Source organism: Pomacea canaliculata, linkage group LG5 (assembly GCF_003073045.1).
Source record: "Pomacea canaliculata isolate SZHN2017 linkage group LG5, ASM307304v1, whole genome shotgun sequence".
In the NCBI taxonomy this organism is placed as follows: domain Eukaryota; kingdom Metazoa; phylum Mollusca; class Gastropoda; order Architaenioglossa; family Ampullariidae; genus Pomacea; species Pomacea canaliculata.
The window spans coordinates 409,566-429,064 of NC_037594.1; the positions used below are offsets into that span (position 1 = coordinate 409,566).

Below are 19,499 nucleotides of genomic sequence, written 5' to 3' on the forward strand. Positions count from 1 at the left end.
TGCCTCAGCTCTTAAAATTGTTTAATGGCTGATTCCCCCGCTAGGGGAACGGTGCAGGGAAAGGGCTTGCGGTAGGGAACTTCAGTCTGCGGTGCTGCGGCAAGGGAATGTAAGCCTTGCATGCTGCACCATCGTCAGCAACGTCAGTTAGGGACATCAGACTGCACCGTCGTCAGCAACCACATCGCTTAGTGACGTCATGTGTCGCCATCGTCAGCAACATCAGTTAGTGACGTCATGTGTCACCATCGTCAGCAACATCAGTTAGTGACGTCGTGTGTCACCATCGTCAGCAACATCAGTTAGTGACGTCGTGTGTCACCATCGTCAGCAACATCAGTTAGTGACGTCATGTGTCACCATCGTCAGCCTAGTTGACCAAGTGCAAGTTGTAACATTGTAAAGTTACTAATTAAAGCTGGTAGGGAACTGTTCCGCCTTTTATTTTAAACTCTTTTATGCTTTTAATAACGTATTTATAAAATTTTAATTAGTTCATCACATCATCATTATCATCAGTTTTTTATTCACTTTATTATTCCGCAGCATCTCTTTCTTTTACAAATTAGCTTTCCTTCAGCTATCAAGAAATGGACCTGAGTCTTTGTGAAGTCCCTAAAGACAAGTGACCGCTGTCCACACACCACACAGCTAGCGATGAAGAAGACAGCAGCAGCAGCACCACCAGCAGCAGCAGCAGCAGCAGGGCGCCTGGACGAGGGCCCGACGGCCTGTAGTCGCGAGCTGCGTGTCTCGCCCACTTGCCGCACGCCCGTCTCTCGCGGCTCGCGCCTCGCTGCTTGCATCCCCTTCCTCCTTCCCCCTTTCCTCTTCCCCCATGCAGCACTGCAACCTGACGGCCTCCACACACTACAGCTACCGTTTGTCGTGGTGCTGCTGCTGGTGGTAGTGGTGGTGCCAAGAAGTCCTGTAGCCGGGTACGGACACCTGGCCACGATACAAGAGGAGCGACACCAACCTTCGCTGCTCCAAGAATCGCGTTCCTCCCACCCGCCCCCAACCTTACCCACATCATGGACGACACGACAAGCTATCTTTTCCATGCATGAAGTGTACAGTGTTCTGAGCTGACGAGGACATTAGCAAACTCCTTACTTTCCCGGCCTTCTTTAACACTCCGGCGATGACAACTGACAATATCGACAATGAAATGTGAGAAAAAGTCACAGAACTTTGGGCACTAAAATATCCTGCACCTGCCTTCCTGTTATCTGTCTTGTCATCAATGGAGCTGGTAAGAAACGAAACAATTTTATTTACCTAGTTTGCGATACTTGTCATCACCACACACACCACTTGTCGTGAGCGCACACTTGTAACAAGTCATCTGTCACTGACATTTTGTTTGCCCAAAAGCACTTTCTTAGAATCACTGAAGACATAAGCTCCATTATTATTTGTCATGAAGTTTATCTTTAGTCACCATCTTCATCGTCTTCCTCTCATCACCACCTCTGACATAGTCGTTGCCACATCGCCACACACTCCATGGAAAACATCAGTGTCTGCCTCTTTATCTACAGTCACCTCTGTACCTCCACATGTACACCGACAGATGTCTCCGTGTCCACTAATCTTTTACACTGACATGTGTTCAGCTAGATGTTTACACATCTGTATTCCACTTCAGCATGATTACGCTTCGTCTTCTCTTGAAGATGATTGACGGTTGATGATTGATGATGGATGGTCGATGATTGATGATGATGATGACGACGACGACGACGACGATGATGAAGAATACTAATACACATAAATAATACCCAGCAGCAAGCAGCAGCATCACTTTATATCTCGTGTTAATGACTATTTCAGAGCGTGTGCGTCCCCCTGTTGGCCGACTGACCACTCACCTCACCCGGCTTGTGTGGCCTTCGGCCGTTCTTCTGTCTCTCAACACCCGGCGCCACTAGCCTCACTCACTCCAGATCAGTTTATCGGAAACAAACAAACAAACAAGACTTCTGCCATCACTCTGACAGTTTGAACAAAGCAAGTGAACACATCTGTAGCCGGACTGTGCACAGCCTGTGTAACAACATCTGGAGGCTTGTGTGTCGAGACCCATGTAGCCACTAAGCTCACAAAGTTTTGCTTCTGAAGTTTTCTTTCTCTGGGGTGGCCTCTTGCGGTCGAGTGGCTTCCCTGGATTGTTTCACCTGCTTGGATGAGCATCTTGTGTCAGCAGCCGACTGCTCCCAGTGTGTAACGGACCGTGACAAGAGAGGAGGTGAAGCTGGGCTCGCCATTTGTCTAATCTGCTCAGTTCTTCACGCCAGTGAAAGCTGTTTGATCGAATTTCACGCAAGCTCTGAAGCTCACTCTGGCGACCTTCACCTCTGACAATCAGCTGAGGATGCCTGAACCCTGCCGTGACCTTCATGACCTTTGCTGAACGATGTGCAACGAAAGAAGATTCGTCTGCTGCTGCTTTCCTCTAGTCTCTCCTCATCCTCATTATTAGCGGCAGGAATTTATTGAAACAGACGATATTCGAGACTTGAACAGGTCAGGGTGATGGTCAGCAGGTGCCACAGAACACAAAGAGACTACAGGATACTAGAAGCCAGACTAGCTGGAGACTACAGGATACTAGAAGCCAGACTAGCTGGAGACTACAGGATACTAGAAGCCACACTAGCTGGAGACTACAGGATACTAGAAGCCACACTAGCTGAGACTACAGGATACTAGAAGCCACACTAGCTGGAGACTACAGGATACTAGAAGCCACACTAGCTGGAGACTAGAGTATATCAGAAGCCACACTAGCTGAGACTACAGGATACTAGAAGCCACACTAGCTGGAGACTACAGGATACTAGAAGCCACACTAGCTGGAGACTAGAGTATATCAGAAGCCACACCAGCTGGAAACCAGAGGATACTAGAAGCCACGCTAGCTGAGACTAGATGATATTGAAAGTTAGAGTATATCAGAAGCCACACTAGCTGAGACTACAGGATACTAGAAGCCACACTAGCTGAGACTACAGGATACTAGAAGCCACACTAGCTGGAGACTAGAGGATGCTAGAAGCCACAGTAGCTGGCTGCAAGACAAATGGCGCAAGTATTGCGATCTTGAAAACAATAACAGTCGGCACGAACACAACCTGCAGACAGTAATTTACATTTGAACATTGTACAAATATAGCAGCTCTCTCTCTCTCTGTCTTTAGGATGCATGTAAACGTGTAAACATGTAAGTTTGTTCTAACTTCGTTCTCTTCCCACTATCATCAACCCCCGACTGCCATCAACCTCCAGCACTTCCGCCGAAATTCAGTGTCAACACTAGAGACAGAAAACAGCAGAAGGCCTTCACAAGCCCTGTGACACCTTGTTGCACCATTATAAACCTGTTCAAATACCTGTAAGACATTACATCAAGCCCACAAGCCTGTCTAAATACCTAGAACACCTGTAAATACCTGTTAAAGCCTTTCAGCTGTAAACCTCTATCTGCACCTGCCGCACCTGCCGCACCTGCCTGGAGTGTCCAGAGAGTCCATCGATCACAGTGGCAGGGTCAGGGATTCGCAGCCCAGCGGATTTCCTTCGGTGTTTTCAGCTGCAGCAGCCCGCCCGGTGTCAGTCCAAACGGACTTGTGAACACAAAGGCCTCTGTGTATAAGGCTAGAGGACTGTGTATAAGGCTAGACGACTGGGTATAAGGCTAGAGGACTGGGGACCACAGACTGTAGTCGTGCTGAAGGCCAAGGGACTGAAGAACGCGGAGGGATGCTGTGTAACAAGGTCTGGAGTCTGGGGAGGAGGGACTGCAGATGGAGCCAGCGGATGTGAAGAGGCTGACAGGTCCTCCTGTCTGTGGTGACTGTCATCACTGTCCGCCGACACAGTGGTGAGAACTTGTAGGCAAGCTGTGAATTCATTCACAAGCTGTGAACTGCTACACTAGCCGAGAGAGGACTACACAAGCCTCGGGGAACTTTTGTCACAAAGCATTCCGCTGGCTTCTCACAGGAATATGAACAGCTGTTGTCCAGTTCACTGTATGGCGATGGGAGGACTGTGAACACCAGACAATCGGAGCGCTGGCAGGCTCACACATCCAGCTGTCCTCACGGAATGGAATGAAAGACCAGTGTACAGATTCAGGTAGCGCTGTGTCATCTAACTGCATGACATCACTGATGCCAGACCTGAGGGCAAATCTGATGCCAGCCTCCCGGGCCTCATTCTGATCCAATAAAGTCAGACCAGTCCTTGACCTCACCCTCCTGCATCCTCCAGCACGACAAGCAGGCGAGATACGTACCGAGCTACAAAGGTCAGACAACTTTAATGAAACTAGACAGATTATAAGGCTAGAGGAAAAATCAACAGATTATACATAAGCTAGCGACATCGACAGCGAGGAAAGAAGACTGATGAAAACTGTGGACTTCAGTAAATGCACTACACAAAGTTGAAAGCCGGAGAATTGATTATTGAATCTTAAAACCGCACCGGGAGGACAAATTCTCCCCGGGGCTTTGAAGAACATCGATCCCCAGTGTAACCAGGAAACTGCAATAAGTCCAGCAACTGTCGGGACTTCAGGGGCCGCCGACTGAAAGTCCACATCAAGATGGAGTAACCTGCCAGCAATTAGCTTCTTCCTTCTCTCTCTCTCTCGGTGACACAGCCTCTGCTGCTGACTCGGTGCAAAACACTAACAGTTAGTCTGAATTACCTCAGATGGATGGATTACCTGTTTTCTGTTAAAACGGATGCAGGTGTTTTGAACCGGAGACCACTGGGATAGCTTTTGCAGGCAATCAACGTATAGCTGGAGACAGAAAACACACACAGACAGTGTGTTTGTGTGTTTGTGTGTGTGTGTTGCTGAGGTCTGACTGACATACAGTGGGGCTTGCTTCATGCCTCACGCCAAGGTTCAATTCATCTTTCAACTGCTGTTGATGTCTTTGCCAGATCTTGTAGTCGTCCTCCTCGCATGAACACACCTGTGGTAGGCAAGGCACCTGTCCTGCCGTCAGTGAGGGGCGCCTGGGGGGTGAGAGTGTACAAAGCTGGGGTTCGAGTGACCCTAACCCCACATTTTGAGAAAGTTCTTTGCGTCTGAAATCCTTGCGCCGCTCAGGAAAGAGAGTGCATGTTATTTCTGTCTGCACCGAGCTTCGGCAAGTAACACTGAAGGTGAGAGAAAAACTCGTTCTTGGCATTTTATAAACTTATCTTTAAACGCACTCTTCGACCCCACAGTGTGAGAGCGCACAGATTACTGGTTAGGGATGATCTCAGCTTTTTAACAAGTGCGTCATGCTTTAGTTCAAACCCAAATATATACCCTGCAATCTGGTCAGGGTCAGTGCACCCTGCCATACCCCTTCCTGCCACTGCCGGGTTATCTCTGTGCGACGTGTGAGGATCTCAATACCTGGATCACAGGTTATCTCTGTGACACCTACAAGGACTTCAATACCTGGATCGAAGCCCTGGAAAGACACACACCTACCCTTGACACCTGGTGATGCAAACAGTTGTAAGGGAAACATACTTTCCTGCTGACCTTTAAGAGGCGACAAAGACGTCAGGTCAAGGACCATCGAAAACGAGTTCCTGATCGAGTCCTGAAAGGAAAATACGTAAAACCCTACTGTAAACAATACTGTAAACCACACTGTAAACCATACTGTAGCTCCTGGCAATGGGCTCACGCTGAAGCCACCCCACCGTGTATTATTTGTGTCTGCGAGGTCTGCAGGCGCCGAGGTCAGTGACCACAGTGACTCTGTGAGCGTGTGAATGCTGACGTGTACTCCAGCCATTGGGGGCAGAGGGAGGACAAGCCAGAGGACCAGCCACACACGACAAGCTCAGCAGGGAGAAGCCGTCAAAGCGGGATCTGGAGTATTCTGAGTGGTCTCCCCCCACTGTCGTTGATGCCATCTGTGACGTCACACAGTACCGTTTCCGGGGCGCAGCAGACAGCGGCAGAGGAAGATGGGAAGAGGTCAAGTGTGTCAGGCGTGTCAGGCGTGTCAGGACTGTCCACAGTCAAGGCCGCGTACAGAGTGGTGGAGGCGCTCAACATGTCCACTGCCCCAGCTCCTCACAGGGCACAGGGCACTGTGTCTACCGTCGCTGGCGTCAGCACCGTGGACATCTTGGACAGCGTCACCTACGTCCACAACATCAGCAACGACTCCATGGCCGACGCAGACTTGGCGTACGAACTGGAGAACCCGGCGGTGGGCATTCTACTGGCTTTGTTCTCGCTGGTTGTCATCGTCGGCAACTTAATGGTCATCGTCGCTGTCTTCAAGGAGCTGTACCTACGATCAGTGACCAACTACTTCATAGTCTCACTGGCCATCGCTGACGTCATGGTAGGCGGGGTAGTAATGCCCTTCGCCATCTCCCTGGAGATGACCCACGACGTGTGGCTTTACGGCAGAGAGTGGTGTGACCTCTGGCACTCGCTGGATGTCTTGGCCTCAACGGCCTCCATCCTCAACCTGTGCGTCATCAGCCTGGACCGATACTGGGCCATCACCGATCCAATCGCCTACCCCAGCAAGATGTCCACCTGCAAGGTGTGCCTGCTCATCACCATGGTGTGGCTGTGCTCAGCGGGAATTTCCTTCCCGGCCGTGGCCTGGTGGAAGGCGGTGACGCCCCCTGACCTTCCGGAGCACGAGTGTCTCTTCACCGACGACAGTGGCTACCTCATCATCTCCTCCATCATCTCCTTCTACTGCCCGACCATCATCATGATGTTTGTGTATGCCAAGATCTACCGTGCCGCCATGGCGCAGTACGAGGGCATCAAGGCGGGCAGTAAAATCACTTCCGACGGAATCCGCGGTGACGATGGCGAGGTCATGACCTTAAGGATACATCGCGGCGGACTGCGCCACAACCACGACGACGGTCACCACCACCATCATCACGCCAACGGTGGTAGTGGGGGAGGAGGGAACGGCCTGGGAGTCGGCTCCTCTGGCGTCCCCCTGCAGTTCGAGCGTTCTACCAGCGACAGCGACGGTGACAGCCCCTGCCACACCACGCGCCTGCACGTGCCGGACAGCGCAGTAAGTACCCCTCGGCCTGCCAAGCACATCACCAAGCGACTACGTCATTTCGCCATCAGCAAGAAGCTGACGAAGCTGGCGCGCGAGCAGAAGGCGGCCAAGACGCTGGGCATCGTCGTGGGGGTCTTCATCATCTGCTGGCTTCCCTTCTTCGTCACCAACGTCCTTTTCGGGGTCTGCAAGCTGGACTGCATCCCTAACCCTGACGTCATCATTCCAGTGGTCACGTGGCTGGGGTACGTCAATTCCGGAATGAACCCCATCATCTATGCACTGTCCATGCGGGACTTCCGGCGAGCCTTCGGCAAGATGATCTTTATCTGTTGTCCGAGATACCGGTACGAGCACCACAAGCGTCAATACCAACACCACAACAGCAACTCCACCTCCAGCTTCTCCGCCAGCTGCAGCGACAGGTGCGTAGCGCTCAAGATCTAGCTTCGCTTAGCACAGACGGCCGGGTGCACGGGTAGGCGCTTTCACTCGTCTTAAAGAGAAAGGTGGCCGCTTGACCGGCCAACCACTTGTAGTCAGTCAATATGGAGTCCTACGTGCACGTGTGCACATCCAGAGATTGCCGGCATTGTGAGGTGATCTCCTCTGTAACGGTTGCACAGTCTGGGAATGTAGTCACGTGGCCAGTGCAGGGTCATCCGGAAGTTTGGTTACTGAGAGGAAGTTAGATGCTACCAGACATCAATGAAAGATCACAATCAGGAGCAAATGGCTTGGCGAGCTTTGGTTGTAAACATCTGGAAATATCGAAACATTCTCAGGGGATATGACCACGGAATATTAGAATGTCTATGGCGACTTTAGGAAAGTGGAATGGATTGTGGATACAATGACATACAACATGGAATACACTGACAGGATTGTGGATACAATGACATGCAGCATGGAATACACTGACAGATTGTGGATACAATGACATGCAGCATGGAATACATTTACAGGACTGTGGATACACTGACAGATTGTGGATACACTTACATACTGCGTGGATACACTGACAGGATTGTGGATACAATGACATGCAGCATGGAATACATTTACAGGACTGTGGATACACTGACAGATTGTGGATACACTTACATACTGCGTGGATACACTGAACAGGATTGTTGATACAGTGACATACTGTATGGAATACACTTACAGGACTGTGGATACACTGACAGGATTGTGGATACACTGATACGATTGTGGATACAATGACATAAAGCATGGAATACACTAACAGGATTGTGGATACACTGACAGGATTGTGGATACGATGACATAAAGCATGGAATACACTAACAGGATTGTGGATACACTGACAGGATTGTGGATACGATGACATAAAGCATGGAATACACTAACAGGATTGTGGATACACTGACAGGATTGTGGATACGATGACATACTGCGTGGATACACTGAACAGGATTGTTGATACAGTGACATACAGTATGGAATACACTGACAGGACTGTGGATACACTGACAGGATAATGGATACGATGACATACTGCATGGAATACACTTACAAAACTGTGGATACACTGACATACTGCGTGGATACACTGACAGATTGTGGATACACTGACATACAACATGGAATACACTTACAGGACTGTGGATACACTGAGAGGATTGTGGATACACTGACATACAGCATGGAATACACTAACAGGATTGTGGATACACTGACAGGATTGTGGATACACTGACATACAGCATGGAATACACTAACAGGATTGTGGATACACTGACAGGATTGTGGATACAATGACACACAGCATGGAATACACTAACAGGATTGTGGATACACTGACATACAGCATGGAATACACTGAGAGGATTGTGGATACACTGACATACAGCATGGAATACACTAACAGGATTGTGGATACACTGACAGGATTGTGGATAACTGACATACAGCGTGGAATACACTGACAGGATTGTGGATACACTGACAGGATTGTGTATACACTGACATACAGCATGGAATACACTAACAGGATTGTGGATACGAGGACATGCTACCTTTGCCGCGATTGACCACAAGCCCAGGATGGCCATGTCATGGTAGACACCAGGATGCTTTTATGTGGGACTTGAGTGTAAAACTGTATGACACTGTGTCCTATGAGTGAGCCCTCTTGTAGAAGTGTCATAATCATGTCAGCTGTAGCTTACAGTCTTAGCGAGCTTTTAAAATAATGGAATGATACGGAAACCCCGGTCTGGCCTCGGTCCTAAGCTCAGTGCCACGGCAGTCTAGTGCAAACCTCGATTCCAGCGGAAGGATCTTTGGTAGGCACAGTTCTTTGTAACAGTGTGTGTGCGTGTTGGTGTGTGTGTGTGTCCGTGTGTGTGTGTGTCATTATGCTCAAGCTGTGTGTCAGTGTTTGTGCGTGTGACTGTGTTTATGGTGTGTGCGTCTGTGCATGCGCGTGTCTGTGAAGGATGGCGAGTGTTTGACTGACTTATTTAAGTATTGTTTGAATGCTGCCATGTGGATGCCTGTCCAGGTAGAAACTTGTGCGAGGTTGTTGTTACCTGTCAGTCTGACGGCTGCAATAAAGGCTGCAACACCTGTACAGGAATGGTCGTACATACGGGACACTGGTACACACGGGATAATGTGATGATACAAAGTTGATAATATAATGATAAGAGGATAGTGTGGTAATACAAAGTTGATAATATAATGATAAGAGGATATTGTGGTACAAAGTTGATAATATAATGATAACAGGATAATGTGATACATAGTTGATAATATAATGATAAGAGGATATTGTGGTACATAGTTGATAATATAATGATAAGAGGATAGTGTGGTGATACAAAGTTAATACAATAACTGCTCAAGTCGTCTTCAGTCAGTCATGTCAGCTCACATTTAGTATTTTCTGATTGGGTCTTGATCGCTGAAACATCTAGAAATCTTGAATGTTAGCCTGACAAGCAGTTTATTTGCTGTAACTAGAATCTGTTGTTGACATAAACCTCAAGTTGACTGGTCAGTGTCCAACTGACACCTTACTAGTCTTTAGTCCAAAACTGATTCTCTTTCATATACTGAGCTTAAGGCGAGAGGAAAATAAAAACAGATGTTAACAAATCTCTCTTTTGTTTCGTTAATATCATTCAGTCGGCGAAATATTTCTGTCCCTAAGCGAGTCCTCATCTAGATTTTACACGACCAGCGCTGACTGTCCGTACGACTAACGCTGGATGTCCACAGAACTGCAAATATAATTTGTGCTGAGCTGATGGCACACACACCTGACACACCTGACACACCTGGCACACCTGACACACCACTTATTTCAGCCAAACGTTTGTGCAAAGCCAGGGTTTGGTTTAGCCAGGACTGAGGGAAGGCAGTGAATTCATGAAGCCTCCAGGACAGTGACGTCCTCCCACAATGCCGTCCCGCCATCCCTCCTTCACCCTGCATCGCCATCACGCGCTGTGCACACGCTGACATGTCACTGCTAATGTAAGTATTTCAGTGTCAGAGCGTGTCACTTGATGTGTCAGAGGCAGCTTGTGTCAATGGTGTGTGTCAGTGTCAGTCCTCAAGTCTTTGCTTTGTCGCCAGCCGTGGATTTGCTACACAGACTGCGGTGAGCGCTACTCACTCCTGGCATTGCGAGAGCCGTGAAGAACTGACAAACTGATATTGTTATCGGCGTTTAGCACTAACAGTGTGACACTATAGGCGTTTAGCACTAACAGTGTGACACTATAGGCGATTAGCACTAACAATGTGACACTATAGGCGGTTAGCACTAACAGTGTGACACTATAGGCGATTAGCACTAACACTGTGACACTATAGGCGGTTAGCACTAACAGTGTGACACTATAGGCGATTAGCACTAACACTGTGACACTATAGGCGATTAGCACTAACAGTGTGACACTATAGGCGATTAGCACTAACAGTGTGACACTATGAGTGTTTAGAACTAAGAATTTAGCATACAGTCATTTAGCACTAATAATTTGACATGAATATAGGCATTTAGCAATAACAATCTCTCCTTAGTATAAACATTTAGCACAAGTATACCGACACTTAGCACTAGTATACGGACACTTAGCACTATTATACCGACACTTAGCACTAGTATACAGACACTTAACACTAGTATACCGACATTTAGCAAAAGTATACCGACACTTAGCACTAGTATACCGACACTTAGCACTAGTATACCGACACTTAGCACTAGTATACAGACACTTAGCACTAGTAAACCGACACTTAACACTAGTATACAGACACTTAGCACTAGTAAACCGACACTTAACACTAGTATACAGACACTTAGCACTAGTAAACCGACACTTAGCACTAGTATACCGACACTTAGCACTAGTATACCGACACTTAGCACTAGTAAACCGACACTTAACACTAGTATACAGACACTTAGCACTAGTAAACCGACACTTAGCACTAGTATACCGACACTTAGCACTAGTATACCGACACTTAACACTAGTATACGGACACTTAGCACTAGTATACAGACACTTAACACTAGTATATCGACACTTAGCACTAGTATACAGACACTTAACACTAGTATACCGACACTTAGCACTAGTATACAGACACTTAACACTAGTATATCGACACTTAGCACTAGTAAACCGACACTTAACACTAGTATACAGACACTTAGCACTAGTAAACCGACACTTAGCACTAGTATTCCGACACTTAGCACTAGTAAACCGACACTTAACACTAGTATATCGACACTTAGCACTAGTAAACCGACACTTAACACTAGTATATCGACACTTAGCACTAGTAAACCGACACTTAACACTAGTATACCGACACTTAGCACTAGTAAACCGACACTTAACACTAGTATACAGACACTTAGCACTAGTATACCGACACTTAGCACTAGTATACGGACATTTAACAATAGCCACCTGATGTCAACAGTTGCTGTAGCTGGGGCAGATGTTGCGGACACAGTAAGTCACAGAGAGCCGTCACGTGCGGGGAAAGAAGTGTCTGTGGTGTGAAATACAGAAGAGATTAGTCTCGTCTGAGGAGAAACAAACTGTGGCGGCCGTGGAGCTGCGAGGCTTTTACTTACATTTCCAGTAAATAAAGGAGTTTCTCAGTTTTCTACATCGATCTCATTCTTTTGACAACACTAATAATGGCTTTTGAGACAGGTTGGGAGTTCTTTGCACGAAGTTTGCTGGAGGTGAGAGGGTGGGACGGGGAGAGAAGAAAGACCAAATGAGTAGAAAGGAAGGAAAAAAGAGGAAATGGTGGAACGATTCACTTAGTGAGTCGATACACTACAGAGACAATGTCAGACAAGGAAGTGGCGATACCAGGCGAGGCTTGTGACTTCAGCTCTTCATGTTTTCGTCTTTTCTTTTGTTTCACATTCCTGTGTTCTCTTTTCTTTCTGTCTTACAGTCAAAGGTAAAGGCAAGGCGAGAAAAGTCTGGGAAATACTGACTGATACAATGTAACATAATCTAATCTCTACAACTTAACACAACCTAACTGACCTTAGCTGACAACCTACTTGTAAAATATTAACTAATTAACAGTCTAACTGATAGCTACCATCATCTAACCCACACACTGTAGAGTACACAGCAAGTAGTGACAGTCGTGACATGTCGTGACATAACAGTCTAACTGATAGCTACCAGCATCCAACACACACACTGTAGAGTACACAGCAAGTTGTGACAGTCGTGACATGTCGTGACATAACAGTCTAACTGATAGCTACCATCATCTAACCCACACACTGTAGAGTACACAGCAAGTAGTGACAGTCGTGACATGTCGTGACATAACAGTCTAACTGATAGCTACCATCATCTAACCCACACACTGTAGAGTACACAGCAAGTAGTGACAGTCGTGACATGTCGTGACATAACAGTCTAACTGATAGCTACCAGCATCTAACCCACACACTGTAGAGTACACAGCAAGTAGTGACAGTCGTGACATGAAGTGTTCTCCACAGGAGTAGGCTGGCATAGTGCTGGTGACATGCTTGGCTGAGTTAGTCATCCATTATATAATCAGACTGCAAACATTGTTTGTGGAGGTGACAATAAAGTGGACAGCTTCACCTCCGCCTGTCAGCATGACTGTACACACATCGTGCTCTTCCTTTATACATCTCGCACGCTGCCAGTCTCTTCTAAATTATTCCATACAAGTTCTTGGTCAGCCTCAAAATGTTTACAAACTCAACCAAAGGCGAACAGAAACAGTGATAAAATAATGATAATATCAACAACATTCCACTGATATCCTTGTGATAAGATAAACAACACATCGACACAACAGAGGAGACAAAGATGTCCACATGAACATTGCAAATAAGACCAGAGATCAACAAACAACATGGTGAGGACAGAAAAGTAGTCCAGCAATTAATTCAAGCAGCAGAAGACTGTGCAGTCCCCCCGTCCATGAGGAATGACACTTTGGTATCTCAAAGTCAGGGGGACTGGTGGTAGGGAGGGATGCATCACAGGTGAACGTGTATTCAGTTTATTTGGCTTGTTTACTTGATTATTAATTGTCTTACAATGCAAAGAAGTCTGCCTGCGAGGCAGTGACTGTGTTGTTTGCTCATAAAACTGTTGATGGTGGACTGGGTGACTGGGTGACTGGGTGACTGGGTGACTGGGTGACTGGGTGACGGCTGTCAGAGACACAATGACACGGTCCGATGGAACTGATGAAGCACGTGCTTTATTTATTGTTCATGACTATTGTTTATTTTTCGACCTGTCTCTCATCAAACCTTTCAGATGGATGCATGTACAGGTGTATCAAGTCTAACTCGTGGTGTTACAGATACAAAATACAAAATGCGAGATGTAGAGATAAAGACAGTTTCTCACTCATCGTTGTAACGCAGTGTTACACAAGATGTCTTGGTAATGTTGAGTAAATGTTGCTGACACAGCAATAAATCACTCATTACATTTGGTAACACCGAGCCCCGTGTCTGCGCGCCATTCCTTGTCACCGACACTTTGGTTTCCACGGGCCGAGCCCTCGCCATCTTGAAACTGTTGTCAGCGTCTGTTTACTGACACAACAAACAACCACTTGCACGTGGGCCTGGAGTAGCACACAAACAATTCCTGCTGTCAGCCACCTAACAGCGGTGATGCACAGGCATTACACGTCACAGACCTGACCCCTCACGGGCATCACACGTCACAGACCTGACCCCACACGGGCATTACACGTCACAGACCTGACCCCACACGAGCATCACACGTCACAGACCTGATCCCTCACGGGCATCACACGTCACAGACCTGAGCTCTCTTCTCGCTGTTTGTCCACAGAACCTCATTGTCAAGCTTCAGAAAGTCCAGAACTCAGCCGCTCGTCTCTTTTTCACGACTCGCGAATGTGAACACGTGACACCACTTCTTTACTCGAAGGCTCCCCTCCTCCACTACTTTACTGAAGTCTTGTCTGTCCACATTCCTGCCCAACCCTTGGCTCCTCATCAGACTCCCCCAGTCTACCCTCCCTCCCACAGACAGACACATACGAACAACAGACTTCCTCCCTCTGTGCTGCTCACCAGTGGAACTCTCCTCCTCATCACATTCACCACTCGGACTGAAAGCTACATTCACACGCTCTGTGAACACATGTCTGTTCACAAAGTGCTATCCCTGAATTACTATCTGAACTGCCTGGCAACACTGTCTGTCATGTTAACCATCACGTGACGACTCCATCTGCCACTGTGTACAGTATCTACATCCCTTCATACCTTCATCACTGCTGTACCTTCTGCTCTTGTACCTCCTCTGATGCTCAGTGTGTCTGTAGTACCTCCCTGTCCACTGGCTGTTATCTTGTGCCTCATCTTGGTTGTCATGCTGCGCGTTATTGTTCAGTTTATTATGATTATGATTATGATGATGATAATGATGATGATGATTATTATTACGACTCTCCTCCTCGGCCATTGTCCCCTCTCTCTCCTCTTCCACTTGGTGACGTTTGGGGAGCTTCGTGAAATGCTAGGCTGAAATCAAATGTTACAGCAAATAGTACTGAATGACAATGACAATGAGAGTGACAATGACAATGAGAATGACAGTGACAGTGACAGTGACAATGACAATTCTTTATTTACGAGAGGTAAAATAAGCAGCAGGCGCTTTTTTCCATTTAGCCCTCGCCCTTTACAGGGAAGGAAATAGTTACATAAAGTAAGTAATTAAGCATTATATAAGAAACAAATGTCGTAATCACAAAGGTGGGTGGATATTGACAAGGTGATGATTAGGAATATATATTTACAAGGTCACCTGGAGTTGGGAGGAGTCTCTAGAGGCCTCATCTATATGTCTTGTAAGTATTTGGATAGGTGGCGTCTAAAGCAGTTCAGGGAGTTCAATTGCTTGAGATGGAGAGGGAGGCAGTTCCATTGCACGCAACCTGAGTACTGCAGACTCAAACACAGATACGCACAGATACACACAGTCACACACAAACACGGATGCCCATACACACAGATACACACACACAGACACACAGTCACACACACAGATACACACACAGATACATACAGGCTCACACATACAGATACGCACAGATACACACTGTCACACACAAACACAGTCACACACGCAGATACACACACACAGACACATGCAGGCTCACACACACAGATACACACACTTGCCCGCTGTACCACTCACCTATTGTTTATAAGCAGGCCTGGATGTGCATCCCTCAGATGTGTCCTACGCCTGCGTGGTGCCGGCCATTAAGCTGCTTACAGGTCCCCGGATGTACCCCGGGTCGTAAATAACGTCCCATGTTCAGCCACTGTGCAGACTTCCAGTCCCCAGCAGCACGGCACCCGCCATCCTTCAGTCACCCAGTGACCCCACCTCAGCCCCACTCCTGTCAGACCCCACTCTTACACTCGCTACTTGTGTCACCAGTGTATCTGTCTGACTGTGTGTGTGTGTGTGTGTGTGTGTGTGCTCTGTGCGTGTGTGTGTGTGTGTTCTCTGTGCGTGTGTGTGTGTGTGTGTGTGTGTGTGCTCTGTGCGTGTGTGTGTGTCCGGCATAGATCTCTGTCACGGACACTGAGAGATTGCAGGATTGTCTGTGAGCTTTGTGTTGCGCCATGTTTTATATCCTAAGCCCTGAGATGAGATGACTTGTACAGTGATTGTCAGTGATTGTGTAAATGACGTGTGCATACCTATCTGTACTGTGACATTTCTGTGTTTATTTATCTGTGTACCTATCTGTACTGTGTTTATTTATCTGTGTACCTATATACCTATCTGTACTGTGTCATTTCTGTGTTTATTTATCTGTGTACCTACATACATATCTGTACTGTGTTTATTTATCTGTGTACCTATATACCTATCTGTACTGTGTCATTTCTGTGTTTATTTATCTGTGTACCTACATACATATCTGTACTGTGTTTATTTATCTGTGTACCTACTTACCTATCTGTACTGTGTCATTTCTGTGTTTATTTATCTGTGTATCTGTACATCAAGTCTGTAGCTGACTGCTGGAGATGGTGATTAGCAGCAATCAGTGGCAATGTCAGTAATGAGACGAGAGGTGACAAAGCCCAGACAGCAGCTGCAGCATCTACTGACTTGACAGTCACTAGTAGCCACACACTTTGGCACAACCAGCTTGTGACACACGGCATTACCTCCACCTGACCAACCATGGACTGTTGCTGTGACACCTGGCGATGACAGACTGCACTCGCTACTGATGACAAGCTGTAGTACCTGTCACTGACAGATGGTAGTAGATACGACAGACCACAACATCTGGCGATACAAACCGCAATTCCCGGCAGTGACGAGTGGTGTACGTGTTGATAGCAACACTCACGTCACTACAATGGTGGTGTACATGTTCATAACAACACTCACGTCACTACAATGACAAGTGGTGTACGTGTTGATAGTAACACTCACGTCACTACAATGACGAGTGGTGTACGTGTTCATAGCAACACTCACGTCACTACAATGACGAGTGGTGTACGTGTTCATAGCAACACTCACGTCACTACAATGACGAGTGGTGTACGTGTTCATAGCAACACTCACGTCACTACAATGACGAGTGGTGTACGTGTTCATAGCAACACTCACGTCACTACAATGACGAGTGGTGTACGTGTTCATAGCAACACTCACGTCACTACAATGACGAGTGGTGTACGTGTTCATAGCAACACTCACGTCACTACAATGACGAGTGGTGTACGTGTTGATAGCAACACTCACGTCACTACAATGACGAGTGGTGTACGTGTTCATAGCAACACTCACGTCACTACAATGACGAGTGGTGTACGTGTTCATAACAACACTCACGTCACTACAATGACGAGTGGTGTACGTGTTCATAGCAACACTCACGTCACTACAATGACGAGTGGTGTACGTGTTCATAACAACACTCACGTCACTACAATGACGAGTGGTGTACGTGTTCATAGTAACACTCACGTCACTACAATGGTGGTGTACGTGTTCATAACAACACTCACGTCACTACAATTGCTAACGACTGTCAAGGAGACAAGAGTCCAGCTCCACGATACCTACTACTTACAATTTTATTTCTACATATTTACACAGTTACTTGTACACTACATAGCTATATATAGTTACATACCTTCTTGTACACAGTTACTTCTACATAGCTATAGATAGTTACATACCTTCTTGTACACAGTTACTTCTACATAGCTATAGATAGAGAGAGTTACATACCTACTTGTACACAATTTCTTCTACATAGCTATATATAGTTACATACCTACTTGTACACAAGCTATATATCCTTCTTGTACACATTTACTTCTATATAGCTATATATAGTTACATACCTACTTGTACACAAGCTATATATAGAGAGTTACATACCTACTTGTACACAATTTCTTCTACATAGCTATATATAGTTACATACCTACTTGTACACAAGCTATATATCCTTCTTGTACACAGTTACTTCTACATAGCTATATATAGTTACATATCTTCTTGTACACAGTTACTTCTACATAGCTATATATAGTTACATACCTAGTTGTACACAAGCTATATATATATATAGAGAGAGAGTTACATACCTACTTGTACACAAGCTATATATATAGAGTTACATACCTACTTGTACACAGCTACTTCTACACAGTTACATCTACGTAGTTACATACCTACTTGTACACAGCTACATGTTTGTGACCAGCCAGTAGCTGCAGTAGCCTGTAAATGCTCTCTCTACCATACGATGGATGACAAGAAGACACGGTAGGACTGTAACACACGGTAACATTGTAACACATCGTAGGACTGTAACACACGGTAACATTGTGACATACTGTAACCCTGTAAGCATTGTACTCAGATCTCTGACTGGGAGGACGGCTGTACGTCACACGGAGGCTCAATGAGTTTATCACAGATAATGTCGTCTGCTACCAGATCGACTGTCTGTGGGAAACAAAGAAGTCTTTAATGTTAATGTGAGTTAATGTGAGTTAATATAAGTGACTGTGAGTTACTGTCAGTTAATATGAGTTAATATAAGTTAATGTGAGTTACTGTGAGTTAACGCGCTTCATGTCGGTCTATGTGCGCTAATGTGCATCACTATGTGTGAGTGTGTGACAATGTACATTAATGTGAGTTCATGTGCAAAAGACAAACAGCAGCAGCACGTGAGACCCTCTCCAGACGTGATGTAAGTGTGAGAGTCTCGTGACGTTGTCTCAGGAGATGTTGAGGCGAGAGCGAGGCTTGCCGAGGGAGCAATCTTTTCTCATTAAGGACTACAAACATCAGGAGAAATATTCAAAGCAGCCAACAAGGACATGAGATAAAACAGAAATGAATAGATAGCAAGATGAGCGGGCGACTGGGATCATGTTTATCTTTGTGTATACATGTATATGTACATATGTCTAGACAGTACACTTGTACAGGTGTATATGTACATATGTCTAGACAGTACGCTTGTACATGTACATGTATATGTACATATGTCTAGACAATACACTTGTACAGGTGTATATGTACATATGTCTAGACAGTACACTTGTACAGGTGTAGCTACCTGACCACAGGCTGTGTTTACATTTAGTCGATGGTGTCACTCAGTCTCTACAACATTGTTTGTCACTCTGTAGAAATACTTTCACACATGGCACTGAATCCTTTGTTAATTAATAGTGGTAAGGTATAGTCCACAAAGGATGATGATGATGATGATGATGATGATTGCAAACGTCTGTTAGTTGATGGCGACGATTCTATGATGTGAATGCAGGACGTGTAGCGGGTGTCCAGTAACCTG

General features: G+C 46.3%; 1 protein-coding gene across 1 annotated transcript; it reads left to right on the forward strand.

The window, feature by feature from the left end:
• Window positions 1–851: 851 nt before the first annotated feature.
• Window positions 852–10,219, forward strand: LOC112565060 (dopamine receptor 2-like). Its single transcript, XM_025240306.1, has 2 exons — window positions 852–1,255; window positions 1,837–10,219. The coding sequence occupies exon 2, from the start codon at window positions 5,934–5,936 to the stop codon at window positions 7,521–7,523; it is 1,590 nt and encodes a 529-aa protein (XP_025096091.1). The 5' UTR covers window positions 852–1,255; window positions 1,837–5,933; the 3' UTR covers window positions 7,524–10,219.
• The last annotated feature ends 9,280 nt before the right edge of the window (window positions 10,220–19,499 follow it).